This window comes from Arachis duranensis, chromosome 7, assembly GCF_000817695.3.
Source record: "Arachis duranensis cultivar V14167 chromosome 7, aradu.V14167.gnm2.J7QH, whole genome shotgun sequence".
NCBI classification, from domain to species: domain Eukaryota; kingdom Viridiplantae; phylum Streptophyta; class Magnoliopsida; order Fabales; family Fabaceae; genus Arachis; species Arachis duranensis.
This window is the reverse complement of record NC_029778.3, coordinates 53276057-53289930: the sequence shown is the minus strand read 5'-3', so window position 1 is coordinate 53289930 and position 13874 is coordinate 53276057. Positions and strand designations below refer to the sequence as shown.

The 13874-nt window shown below is 34.7% G+C and overlaps 2 protein-coding genes across 2 annotated transcripts; both read left to right on the top strand.

Annotated features, from left to right (window-relative positions):
* The first annotated feature begins 3837 nt into the window (after nucleotides 1–3837).
* On the top strand, nucleotides 3838–6205 carry LOC107459071 (bifunctional phosphatase IMPL2, chloroplastic). The gene is made up of 9 exons (XM_016077280.3): nucleotides 3838–4146; nucleotides 4551–4705; nucleotides 4782–4860; nucleotides 4940–5034; nucleotides 5112–5161; nucleotides 5268–5459; nucleotides 5532–5621; nucleotides 5698–5809; nucleotides 5893–6205. The coding sequence occupies exons 1-9, from the start codon at nucleotides 3983–3985 to the stop codon at nucleotides 5961–5963; spliced, it is 1008 nt and encodes a 335-aa protein (XP_015932766.1). The 5' UTR covers nucleotides 3838–3982; the 3' UTR covers nucleotides 5964–6205.
* A 2221-nt stretch (nucleotides 6206–8426) lies between these two features.
* Nucleotides 8427–11201, top strand: LOC107459039 (probable receptor-like protein kinase At4g39110). The gene has a single exon (XM_016077255.3). The coding sequence runs from the start codon at nucleotides 8464–8466 to the stop codon at nucleotides 11032–11034; it is 2571 nt and encodes an 856-aa protein (XP_015932741.1). The 5' UTR covers nucleotides 8427–8463; the 3' UTR covers nucleotides 11035–11201.
* Nucleotides 11202–13874: the final 2673 nt, after the last annotated feature.

Sequence of the window (13874 nt, the reverse complement as noted above, 5' to 3'; positions counted from 1 at the left end):
ATGTAAATATTGCGAAAGAAAGATTGGAGGTGACACGAAGCAAGGAACTAAGCACTTGCATGATCACATTAGAATTTGCCCGATTTGTACTGTTAGGGGACCAAAGCAGTCAATATTAAAAACAGTGCAACAATCATCAAGTTCTACAGGAACGGGAAGGCCAACGGATTCACTTTTGGTTGGAAACTTCACATTTAGTCAAGAGGCAGCACGACGAGCACTCACAAAATGGGTTATTAGGGATGAACACCCTATGTCATTTGTTGAGCAAGTGGGTTTTTATGAGTTTATAGCCGAGACTCAACCTTTGTTCAAATTTTATACAAGAAATACATTGAGAAATGATATTGAGAAGATGTATGAAGCTGAAAAGGCAAAGCTTCTAAAATTGTTGGAAAAAAATTCAAGCCGCATTGCTATAACTACTGACATGTGGAGTGCTGATTGTCAAAACAAAGGCTATATGACGATTACGGCTCACTTTATTGATGATGATTGGAACTTGCAATGTCGACTTATAAGATATTATTTATGCTTTTAGCATCTTTTAAATATGATTTTTTAAGGTCATGATTGTTTATTATATTTACATTATTTTAGGTTTGCATATGTGCCTGCACCTCATACTGCTGAAGTTCTTAGTGATGTTTTGGTGAATTTCTTGTATGATTGGAACATAGATAGAAAATTATCAACTTTAACGGTTGATAATTGTAGTACAAATGATGCCATGATTCATCTTCTGCTTGATAAGATTTCACCATCTAACTTTGTTAAGAGAGGGAAATTTTTTCACATGTGTTGTTGTGCTCACATTGTTAATCTGATTGTGAAAGATGGTATGAATGCAATATATGGTTCTATTGAAAAAGTCAGAGATAGTATTTTTTTTGGGTTGCAACACAGAAGAGGGAAGAAAAATTTGTAGAGACTTGTAGGCAATTGAATATTAATTATAGGAGAAAGCTTGCACTTTATTGTAGAACTAGATGGAATTCAACGTATCTAATGCTTGCTTCTGCTTTGCCATATAGAGAAGTTTTTGAGCGTTTAAGACACCGTAAATCTCTGTATAAAGTTGTACCATCTGATGATGAGTGGAAAATGGCAAATGAACTTGTTGATAAATTAGAAGTCTTTTATAGTGTGACTGAATTATTCTCTGGCACTTTATATCCAACGACAAATTTGTACTTTTCCAAGGTGTGTGAAATGAGATTGACATTCAATGAGTGGTTGTGTAGTTCAAATGAGTGGTTGTGTAGTTCAATTTCATGTTAAATTTAACTCTTGTAAATTGTTGGTTGATATAATATAGATAAATCAGGGTTGAAAATTCCAATTTCTTGGGACTATGTGATGGATATGGGAATTTAGGAGTTTAGGTAATTATTTTTTTATTATGTCAAATTTATATTAAATATATGATATTCTTATTTATGATGTATGTTAACATATTCATATTTGTGTTGTATTTTAACAGATGGAGTTGTTTGTTGGAAGTTGAAGACTTTATTTTATGGCTTTTTTAAGAATGGAAGTTGTATTTTAAAATTTCGTTTTATGGATTATGATTTCTTATTTTATATTTCTTGATTTGTAAGTTGTAATCTTGGATAAGATATGTATATTTGTGTGTTGTAATAATGTTTTGTCGTTTTTTTATATATTTTTTAAATTTTTTATTGTAATTTTCATATAAATATTTAACATAAAGAGATGGGGAATGGGGACCCGCGAGGAATACGGGGAACGCAGGGAATGGAGATGGGGTAATTATCTCCCCACAACGGGGATCGGGACAGAGATAGGGACAAAATTTGAGGGCGGAGACGGGGAGCAGGAAGGCATCCCCCGTCCCCGCTCCGCCCCATTGACATCCCTACATAAGATGCCTTGAATTTATGATTGTATTAGAATTAAGATCAACAATAAAAATTCTATGTTTTTATTATTTTTAATTGTTCATGATGTTAATAAAATATAAATGATGAATAATAAAATAAAAGATAAATTTTTTGATAAAATAATAATTAAAGGGTTAATTAATAAATAATACTTAAAAAAATTATTTAATAATTATTAAAAAATTTAAAAATATATTTTATTATTAAGACTATTTAATAATATAAATATTATTAGACCATCTAATTTTTTGTTGACTAACAATAAGAGATTATCTAGAGTTAAATAGATTATTTTTCAGTCAATAGGTGACCATTAAAAATTAATTATTATTTACATAATTCCTGATACTCTAGAGTAATATTTTTTCTTTTATTTTTGTCTATCAAACTTAAGTCAGAGAACAAGTTTTATTTTTTTTGGATATATGGTTAAATTCGTTCTTAAAAGATTATTCGTTTTTTAAATTAGTTTTTAATTTTTTTTAATTAAATAAGTCCTTCAAAAGATTTTAAATTAATTGTATTAGTTTATTATTTTTTTATTGACAATGCTAAAATTTGTTAATGTGGCACATTAATTAATACTACAACGCATACATAGAAATATTAATTGACTATTAGCATAATAAATTTATCAAATTAGATCAAATCAAAATCTAATTCAGACAAAAATTTGAAGCATTAGAATCTCTCAATTTGAGATTAATTTGATCTGATTTCATAAACTTATCATGTTAGCTGCTAATTTGAACTACTAAGTATGTGTTTGGATTACCGTTTACAAACGAGAGTTTGCATAAAATTGATTTTGCAAACTTACTTTTGATAAAAAAAAATTAAGTTTGTGTTAAAGTGATTTATGTTTGACAAATTTTGTATCAAAATGGATTATAGTAAAATAAATGTTATTTGGCTTATACTATTCAAAATCACATTTACATAAAAATTACTAAAATAGACATCAATTTAAATAATTTTTTTATATTATCCTATCATTTTAATTTAGATATTTAAATTGATCTTATTAGTTAATTTTATAATGAAATTAATATTTATTTACTAAAATAAAAATAACATATAAAAATAGACAAAATATATTTTTAAATGAAAATAAAAATTATATATTTTAGATATATATATATTGTTACGGTGGGTAACCGGAGATTAATACGACGGATGGCGTTTGGCGGCCCAAGTGTATGATGGAGGAGAACTCCGGAAAGGTCCGCAACTCGGGAGACTCCGTCCGACTTGTGCTCGCGCGTGAATGGGGGGTGGTACCTGCAAAGACACTCCGATGCCTAAGTTAGCAAGAGTGTGAGCAGGTCTAGAGAGTAGTCAAACAAACAGTTGACAAAAAAAATAAAAATAATAAATAATAAAAGAAGACTTCATATAAATGCAAATAAGAAGAATTTTATAAATAATACAATAAATAATACAATAACATGTATAAATGATAAAGTTGGTAAAAAATAAAGAGATATTTAATATTTATGGCTAAAAGTCCGTTAAGAAAACACACTTTTTGGAAACTGATTTTAGTAACAAAATCACTTGTCAAACAAAAAGTTGAAACTTTCAAGAAATCTAAACGTGCTTCTTTCTTTTTAATGCGTTTGTAAACACACCCTAAGTGTGTGTTGTGGTATCATCTAATATGTTATATCAATAAATTTTAAAGTTGTTAGCAACAAAAGTGACAAAAAGACTAAAATAATTAATTTAAAATTTTTAATTGACAAATTTAATTAAAAAAATATTTCAAAAATTACTTTAGAAAATAAGTGATCTTAGACTAATTTGATTATTTATTTATTTATTTATTTCAAAGAAATTGTTCAATGTTTTTGGCATAGAAATTGTTGAGTTTTTTTGGGTAAAATAAATTGAAAATTTTGTAAAGGAGGGGGTTTCGGGCTTTCGGCAATCACGTTATTTAACTGTACAAGCTATGCAAGCACCTGCTGCGGTGGAGCTCCCCAGACGATGAAGCCTTCTGTCTTAATGATATGAATTACAACAGAAGAATCACTAGATTTTAAAATCCCTTTTCCCACGCCAAGTCCAGACTGATGAGGTCTGCCGTTAGTGCGTCGCAAATACCAACCTTTTTGGCAAAACCAGTAACCCATCTTCCATCAGAATCCCTAAGAACTGCTGGTCATGGACAATCCTTCGCTGCGCCGTCGGCGTTGAGCTTATGCCACTTTACCGGTGGCGGGCTTCAGGCTATACGGTTAGTTCTGTTTGCTGAGAATTAAAATAAGCTTCAAGTGTGTCTGTTGAGAATTAAAGATGTTAGCTAGTAGTAACTGGGATTAAAATGATTTATTATTTTTTTAAATAGAGTAGATACATTGCAAAATTTTCAAGAATAATATAAAGTAGATTTAGCATTTGAGAGGGGTGGTTGAAGACGCTGTTGTGTTGGGGCCCACTTTAACCTGAAAAGCAAATATTGAGCGCTTTACATGGTCTTTACATGGTAGTGGCATGCTTTGGTGGTTGTGTTAGAATACACCCGTCAGGATGAGTGTGAGAGTTGGTGATGAAGCACCAAGGTTTTCCGAACTATATTCCCAATCCCACAATCTCACTCTCTACCACACTCCAACCTAATTTTAATTTTGCATCTTACAGACCCAGAGCCAGAGCCATGGCGGCGTCCACTCCCAATGCGCCTCCCCACCTGAACCTCTTTGCCGACGTGGCCAACAAAGTTGCCGATGCTGCCGGAGGGGTCATCCGTCAGTATTTCAGGAGTAAATTTGACATTATTCAGAAAGACGACCTCAGTATGCCTCCCTCCAACCTTCCAATGCTTTTCATTTTCTCTCTGTTTGTGAATTGGAATTGTCGTTATTGCATCAGGTCCAGTAACAATTGCAGATCAATCCGCCGAGGAGGCCATGGTTTCCATCATATTAGACAATTTCCCTTCTCATGCTATGTGAGTCGAGTCTTAACTCCACCTTTTACCCTTTGTTGCCTTTTGCATTCACTCACTCATGGCATATTGAGAATTGCAGTTATGGAGAGGAAAAGGGGTGGAGGTGTACACAAGACACTGCTGACTATGTCTGGGTCCTGGATCCTATTGATGGCACAAAGAGCTTCATCACTGGTAACTGCTATCATTATTCATTGCCTCTCACTCGTTAAATATTTCATCCATTCATTTTGACTCTGCCTCTGCCTCAGGAAAACCCCTGTTTGGAACTCTGATTGCTCTTCTGCACAACGGTACACCAGTATGCATGCCACTCTTTAATCACTCGCTCCTTTACATTTAATGAATCCATGTATTGTGATTGGCATTATCATCAACCATATCTTGTTTTCTTTCCTTTTGGTTAGATCCTTGGCATCATTGATCAACCTGTCTTGAGAGAAAGATGGGTCGGGATGACCGGAGAGACGACTACACTCAACGGAAAACATGTGTCCACACGCGCTTGCTCTAACCTCTCTCAAGCATACCTATATACCACAAGCCCGCATCTCTTCAGCGGAGATGCAGAGGACGCATTCTTCCGTGTTAGGGACAAGGTAGGTCTGTTGCGTTATTACTTGGATTCCCTTTCTTTCCCAAGATGAATATTCTTAATTTGCATTCTGCAGGTTAAGATTCCATTATATGGTTGTGACTGCTATGCATATGCTCTTTTGTCTTCTGGCTTTGTGGATCTTGTTGTTGAGTCCGGTCTCAAGGTACTATATTTTCTCAACTCTGCTTCCACATTCAAACTAGTTTGTTACCTACCTTTGCTGATCTTTTGTGTTTCAGCCATACGATTTTCTTGCATTGATACCTGTTATTGAAGGAGCTGGAGGTGTCATAACTGATTGGAAAGGACAAAAACTTCATTGGGAAGCTTCTCCACTTTCAACTGCAACAAGTATGTCCTTGTTTATTTCAATTGCTTCCTCCTACTCCTAGTCCTGTTATCAACTTGAGGTTTTCGTGAACTGCATCTCACAGGTTTTAATGTCGTGGCGGCTGGTGACAAACACATCCATCAACAGACAATAGATTCATTGCAGTGGAAGTGACAATGGGGATTCTTCAGAATTCAGATGTTGTTAATGCTGTGTTGTGGTATCAGTTGTTGACCATTATTTAACTAATAAAGTTCAAAAGCGGTTGCTCATGATTTTTCCAACACCTTTAAAATGTAGTTGAACCAGCCATGCTGAACAACGTAAGTTCCCTGTTTTTCCCATGTTAAATCTCATAATGATAATTTTGTGATGATCCGAACAGTGAAGTATGTTACAGATCCCAGATAATTACATATCCAGGCCCACTGCTTGCTTTAACCATCACTAATAGGGATTTTTTCTCGAATAAATTAAAAAAAAAGTATTTTGGGTGGCGGCACGACAAATTTTATAAAATTCATAAAGTTTGTGGCTCCGTCTGGCAAACTTCAATTTCCTAAGTTCTTTTTCATGTTGGGAGAGCACCATTCCTACTACACTATTGTTGCTTATATGCATGTGCCATATAAAATTGAACAAATAATAACTTGAAAATACGATTTCATTTCATTTTTTTTATAATTTTTTAAGAGTATGCATTCTTAAAAAATTATTCTGGAATTATATTTCAGAATAAGTTTTTTTTGGGCAAGTTCGCTGTACTTCGCGAACTTTATAAAATTCATAAAGTTCGTCATTCACAGCGAACTTCAAATTCCTAAGTTTTTCTTTGTGCTAGGGATCATTATTTCTACTGTACTATTATTGCCTGTATGCATGTGTCGTACATAATTGAACGAACATATGAATTGCATTTTATTTTTTTTTTAAAGTTTTCAAGAGTACTTATTCTTAAAAAAAGCTAATGTGAAAGTACAAACATTCTAAGTCATTTTTAAATGACTTATTCTTGTTTATTATTGTCTAATCCTGTGTAATCCTGGAGACTATGATAATGGTTGTCATTGTAGCCGACAACGTTAAAAAAGTCATGCTTGTTGTCTGTCTAGTATTTAACTCCAACTTTTCTTCTCACCCAAATTAAACCAAACTAAGATTTTTCAAAATTAACGGTTTTGATCCTAGTATAAAAAATGTTTGATTCCGGGATATAATCCCAGAATAATTTTTTTTTGTTAAAATAAAGTTTTTTTTTTTAATTTTATATCAAAAAAATTCCGTCACTAATAATATGATCATGTTAGAATTAGAAGGAAAATCACTTTGCACTTGCTAGCTATAGCATAAATGTGACAAATCAGAATTACTAAACAACTGAAGAATCAATTTGCTAAGGCTTGTACATGGTATTGAACCTAGTAATGTGGCAAATGTCGTATTTTAAAATGGCTTGAGTGGTATCACCAAAATATTGTGCTTACTGCATTCATTGTCAAGACGCCTCAGAGCATCTCTAATGATCTGACCAGCACACTGAAGGGAATTCAGATCATCCTCAGTTTTTAAGGATTCGTTCTTTGCAACCCGTAAATTCTCTCTAACTGAGTACAATTACAAAATTAGAACCAAATTCACCAAAGCACTACATTAGCAGGGTATAAAATAGCATTTATAATTACAACTAGCTCCCACAAACAAACAAAATGCAAAACTTTAATTTCAGCAAAGGGAAACATGATATAAAAAAAAAAAAAAATAGAAGACAAGACAAGGAAATTTAAAAAAAGCAAAGAAAGCATTAATTATAAATTGAAAAAAAGATTTGATGAAATCAGGAGACAGGAGCTGAAAGAGGAGTATGATTGGTGGAGTAAAGAACAGGAAGATTTACGGTATGGTGTGGACCTTCTCGGATGCTGGAGTCAAGCTCCTTATGCAGGAGGAGCTTCCTGTGATAATCCGCTGTCAACATGGCAGCGTACGGATTCCTCAGTCTCTTAGAGGGAAAGTCATCACTGTTTCTGTTCATCTTCGTCCATGGAATCATGTTCGAGGAGCTGAAGTTGCCGCCTAAGCAGAAAAGCTACATTTACCAAAACAATATTAAAAATAAAAAAGAAATATTAATTGAAATATTAATCTTGTTAGTTGTTTTATGCATCATGCTCGCTTATATTTAGATAATTAAGTTTTATGGATTGAAAGTAATTTTTTACATTGTTCATAAGTGATAACATGCTAACATTGGAGTGTGTAAATATTTTCTTTCCTTTCAACCAAGTTTCAGCCTTGACTTGAAGAGTTACATATAGCATCCACTACTTGAAAAGCATCCAAGCTCTAAAGGACCAAAATCACCATTTATCCGCGGCAACAATCTGAATTCCAAATCAAACGCAAGGTCATGAGATGTTTGACCTATTCCAATCAAATCCTCCCAACCATTTTGGATCCCTACTTTCTCGATTGGTAGATGCTAAATAAAGCCAAAGAAAGAATTTCTCAAAGCACAAAAATTACTACTCACGTTCTTTGTCTAATTATTATGTCACACAACACACCACTTTTCCTTTTCAGGCTTCCGCTTATTCTAATTCTAAACCAAAATACAGACTAACAAAAGGTTTAGAAATAATAATGTAGCATTCTCTTGTCTTGAATTTGATCTTCAATGCCTACCCTCCTTATTATCATTGTGGTGTTAATCTCTAACACATGCGCAACATCTGCTTTAAACAACTTCACTCCAAAAGATAATTTCCTGATAGATTGCGGTGCTGAAAAAGTAGCAACCCTCCCTGATGGAAGAAGATTCAAATCAGAATCTGAATCAAGCTCCTTCTTGCAAGCCACTGATGACACCAAAGTCTCATCCAACGAACCAATTCCCAAACTACCCTCCCCAATCTACTCAAACGCCAGGATCTTCATTCATCAGGCTACATATTCATTCCCTCTGAGCCATCCTGGTTTTCATTGGCTTCGCCTTCATTTCTACCCAATCGAGAACACTATCTTTGAACTTCACAAGGCTACCTTCTCTGTGAACACAGATAAGTATGTTTTGCTTCATAGCTTCAACGTCAACAATGACACCACCATTGTCAAGGAGTTCCTCATCAATGCCACAGAGCCTCACTTGTCCATATTCTTCATTCCAACCAAGGACTCCGCAGCATTTATCAATGCCATTGAGCTTGTTTCAGCTCCTGATAACCTCATATTCGACACCGCCACATCGCTTTTTCCCGTTGGAGACTTTTCGGGCTTGAGCAACTACGCTTTCCAAACGGCTCATCGCATCAACAATGGTGGTCCTTTAATAACTTCATCAAATGACACACTGGGAAGAACATGGGTATCTGATTCTGATGCACCTTACCTCACAAACAAGAATTCGGCAAAGAGTGTTTCTGTGGCTACCACTGCCATTAAGTTCCCTTCCAATACACCAACCATTTCTCCTCTCATCGCACCGCAAACAGTTTATGCTTCTGCCATGGAGATGGGTGATGCTGGTGTTAACGAGCCTAATTTCAATGTCTCGTGGAAATTTGATGTGGACACCGCTTTTGATTACCTTGTAAGACTGCATTTCTGTGATATCGTGAGCAAAGGGCTAAATGAACTCTATTTTAATGTATATGTCAATGGAAAAATGGCAGTTCCCAATTTGGATTTGTCAGCTATTACTGGAGCTTTGGCAACACCTTATTACAAAGACATTGTGATTAATGCTTCTTTGATGTCTGAGGGGCTAATGGTTCAGGTTGGTCCTGCAAATGCTGAGGGTGGGAATGGCAATGCAATTATGAATGGAATTGAGGTCTTGAAGATAAGCAATTCCGTGGACAGTTTGGATGGTGAATTTGGTGTTGATGGAAGAAAAGACGGTGGTTCAAACCGCGGTGCGGTGGCAGCGGTTGGTTTTGCAATGATGTTTGGAGCCTTTGTAGGTCTTGGTGCGATGGTGATGAAGTGGCAAAAGAGACCGCCGGATTGGCAAAAAAGGAATAGTTTCTCTTCATGGTTGCTCCCTTTGCATGCTGGTGACGCAAGCTTCTTAAGTAGCAAGAACTCATTGGGGTCTAACAAGAGCAATTTCTACTCCTCAACCATGGGACTAGGCAGGTTTTTCTCGTTTGCAGAGTTGCAAGATGCTACCAAGAGCTTTGACTCCAATAATATTATAGGTGTCGGAGGATTTGGTAATGTGTATTTAGGTGTGATTGATGAAGGGACTAAAGTTGCTGTTAAGAGAGGGAATCCACAATCAGAACAAGGCATCAACGAATTCCAAACTGAAATTCAAATGCTGTCTAAGCTAAGACACAGACATTTGGTTTCGTTGATTGGATACTGCGATGAAAACAATGAGATGATTCTTGTTTATGAATACATGCCTAATGGACATTTCAGGGAGCATCTTTATGGGAAGAATTTGCCTCCTCTTTCTTGGAAGCAGAGATTAGAGATCTGCATCGGAGCGGCCCGCGGCCTTCACTACCTCCACACAGGCACAACACAAGGTATCATCCACCGTGATGTTAAGACCACCAACATTCTCCTTGATGAGAATTTCACGGCCAAGGTTTCCGATTTCGGCCTCTCCAAAGATGCTCCTATGGGCCAAGGCCATGTTAGCACTGCCGTCAAGGGTAGCTTTGGATATCTTGATCCTGAGTATTTCAGGAGGCAACAATTGACTGAAAAATCCGATGTGTATTCATTTGGGGTGGTGTTGCTTGAGGCGTTATGCGCGAGGGCCGCCATTAATCCTCAGTTGCCTAGAGAACAAGTAAACTTGGCTGATTGGGCAATGCAGTGGAAGAGAAAGGGGATGCTTGAGAAAATTGTGGATCCTCATCTTATTGGTTCTTTGAACGCTGAATCCATGAAGAAATTTGCAGAGGCTGCTGAGAAGTGCTTGGCTGATCATGGTGTTGATAGGCCTACAATGGGCGATGTGTTGTGGAATTTGGAGTATGCATTGCAGCTTCAAGATGCTTTCACGCAAGGAAAGGTTGAAGACCTCAGCAACTCCTCTGCTTCTGTTCCTACCCCTCCTACTCTACCTAATCATAGTTCCATTTCCAACCCCGCCTCGGTTGATGATAATAATGCCGCTAGTGAACTTCCTCATCAAGAAGTAAATAACAATAATGGATCAACCCAAGTACCGGCTACTGAAGATTATTCTGGGACAATGTTTTCCCAAGTTAACAATCTTAGTGGTAGATGATCGAATTTCGATCCTGTTCACACCAACTGTTGTCTTAGTTGCATAGTATATAGCAGATACTTTGTAGTATGTCAAACTATATGTTCCTTTTCTTCTAGAAACTCTTCCTCTCCAGGGATCATTTAATTTGTATTCTCTTTAGTCGAAGCAATTAAGATACGGTGGGCGCTCACATGAACATGTATTCACTGCTTGTAAGTAGTTTATGTGCCTTCAATGCAGTCTTGCAGTTAGTAATTGAATTGTAAATTAAAAATTCTTTTAGGTTTTATTTTGTTTTTTTAAAAAATGTAAATCATATTTTTTTCACGTATTAGTGCATCTTCTCTTCTAGGTAAAAGCACGTATTGATTTTGTATATACTTTTTTTCTAAAAGAATAATACAGAGGCTCATTCTAATAAAATTATATTAGCTAGAGTGATTATAATAATTACGATGTGTCAAAAAGTATTGTTAAAATTAAAATAATATTTTTTTATTGTTAAATGACGTTTTTAAAAAGTGTTATTTAAAAAATATCACTAAAATAAAAAATATGACTTTAATTTTAACAATAATTATATAATCATGATAATTATTATAACATAATTATATTAAAATCCATCTAATATAAATATAACATCTCTTTGAATACTCCAAAACAAATAAATATACAGAACAAGAATGGAATTTAATTGATATTGTCACACCTCTCTCATTTAGTTTTTGTTTATTCTTCCTAATGTATCCCTTCTAAATAATGAATAAGTAAAAGAAACAATTATTTAACATATATTTTTGAGCAAATTACATAAATAAATCAATTGAAGTTTAAATTTATGCAAATATAACATTTTTAAAACATGTTACATCTTTGTTCTGTTTTAATTTTATATAAATCATTACAGAATATAATAGTTTGTAAATTGCATGTAATCTATTATAGAGTAACACATATTACGTTAAAAATGTGCCATACATAAACAGTTAGAGAATGTCGCGATTTTTGAAGAATTTGGACCATGCATAAACTGCTGAGAGTCTAGCGGGTTTATCAAGAAATAGTAGATAACGTAATCCACTAGAAGCTGTAACAGATTACGTGTTGTAGAGGCGTTCCATTACGATGTATTGGTGTGACAGACTAACAAATTATTTCCATAACAAATTTTTTTTATTTTGTTAAAGAAAAAATGGTCATGGTGTTTGAAAAAATAAGGTGATTTTAAAATGAAAAATATTTAATACTAGTATTTTTAAATATAAAAATAAATTGTATTAATATTAAAAGAAAAATATGTATAAGTATTATTCATATCCTGTCCCAAGACATAAAAAGCCAGACCCAATAAGGATGAAAGGCCCATCTATGAGGGTGGCCTCTACCGCATACCTGACTTCTATAAAGATGTCGGACATGATGAAAGAGATCGGCTTATACTTATCTAAATACGTAACTGCCTCCCCGAATCTCTCCGACTATCTCTATCTTCTCTGAAAGATAGACCCTAACAAACTCCCAAGATTAAGGGAACGGTTACCCATCAATAAAGGTGGAACTACTTCAAAAAAGGTGGTTAAAAAACTCTACTATAAATACACTAACACCTTTTAAGTGTATTCACGTTCTATACTACTAAAATCCTGCTTAAGGCATTTTCTGGTCCCCCTTCGCCGTGTGGTGAGGGAGCGTTAAAGCTTGCTTCTTCTCCAGAGTTTTCTTGGTCATCAATACGACCTGTCCTTGATAGAACCGAGCATAGTTATCAGAACTGAACCGGTGATTGAACCGGCCAGACTACTAGGTCACTGGATTATTGGTTCAACCAGTGGGTCACTGGTTGAACCGATTGACCCGGTACTATATAAATAAAAAATAGTAAAACATTTAAAATTAAAATCTAAAATACATATTTTCACTAATATTTTATGAATATCTAGCTATTCTAAAATAATATAAAACATGAACAATAAGTATTTTGTTAATTTTATTCCATCATAAATATTTTTATTTTATTTTTATATTAAAATAACTATTATTTTAAAATTTTAATAATTTATTAGTTAGTTTATATCTATTATACTATTATATATTACAAGTATTTATTAAAAAATTATATTAATAAATAATATATTATTATGAAAAGAAAAAAAATAAGTGAATTTATAATTATTGTGAAATAAAAATATAATTAATTTAAAAATGAGTAGTGAGTTTATAACTAAAATTAAAATAAATTAAACGAAGTAAACTATTTGATGAAAGATACCTATATGTATTATAATTTGTATATATATTAATAAGGTGCATGCTAGCTTAGTGGCTGTGAAGGAAGCTCTTTTTCCATGGAGACAGGGGTCGAACCCCACCTCACACATTTCTTGAAATTTCCGGACCGGTCTTCAGCGAGTTTGACGGATGAAAATTTTCAAGCGGTCCGGTCAGACCGGTCTTCAGCGAGTTTGACCGATTTTCATCAGTTTACTCTGGGTTTGACCGGTTTATTCTGGTTCTTAACTTTGTGCGGTCTAAACGTCAGACCAAACCGGTATTAGATTTGGTTCACCGGTTTTTCGATCAAACTGGCCGGTCCGGTTCGGTTCTAATAACTATGGAACCGAGCTCTTGCTGACTTAAGCATCAAAGTCTCTTGCAGGTACCATCTCCCACCTCCTAACGAGGAACTCGGACGGTGACACCTCGGCATTGGAACAAGTCAGATGCTACCTTAGTCGGAGTTTGGGCCTCACGCTCAGACCAAATCAACGTTTCAGGTAACCCTCGAAATATTGGCGCCATTGCCGGAGAACCTGGAATTCAACCCTTGACAATGGCAGACGATTGCTATAAAGACAGTC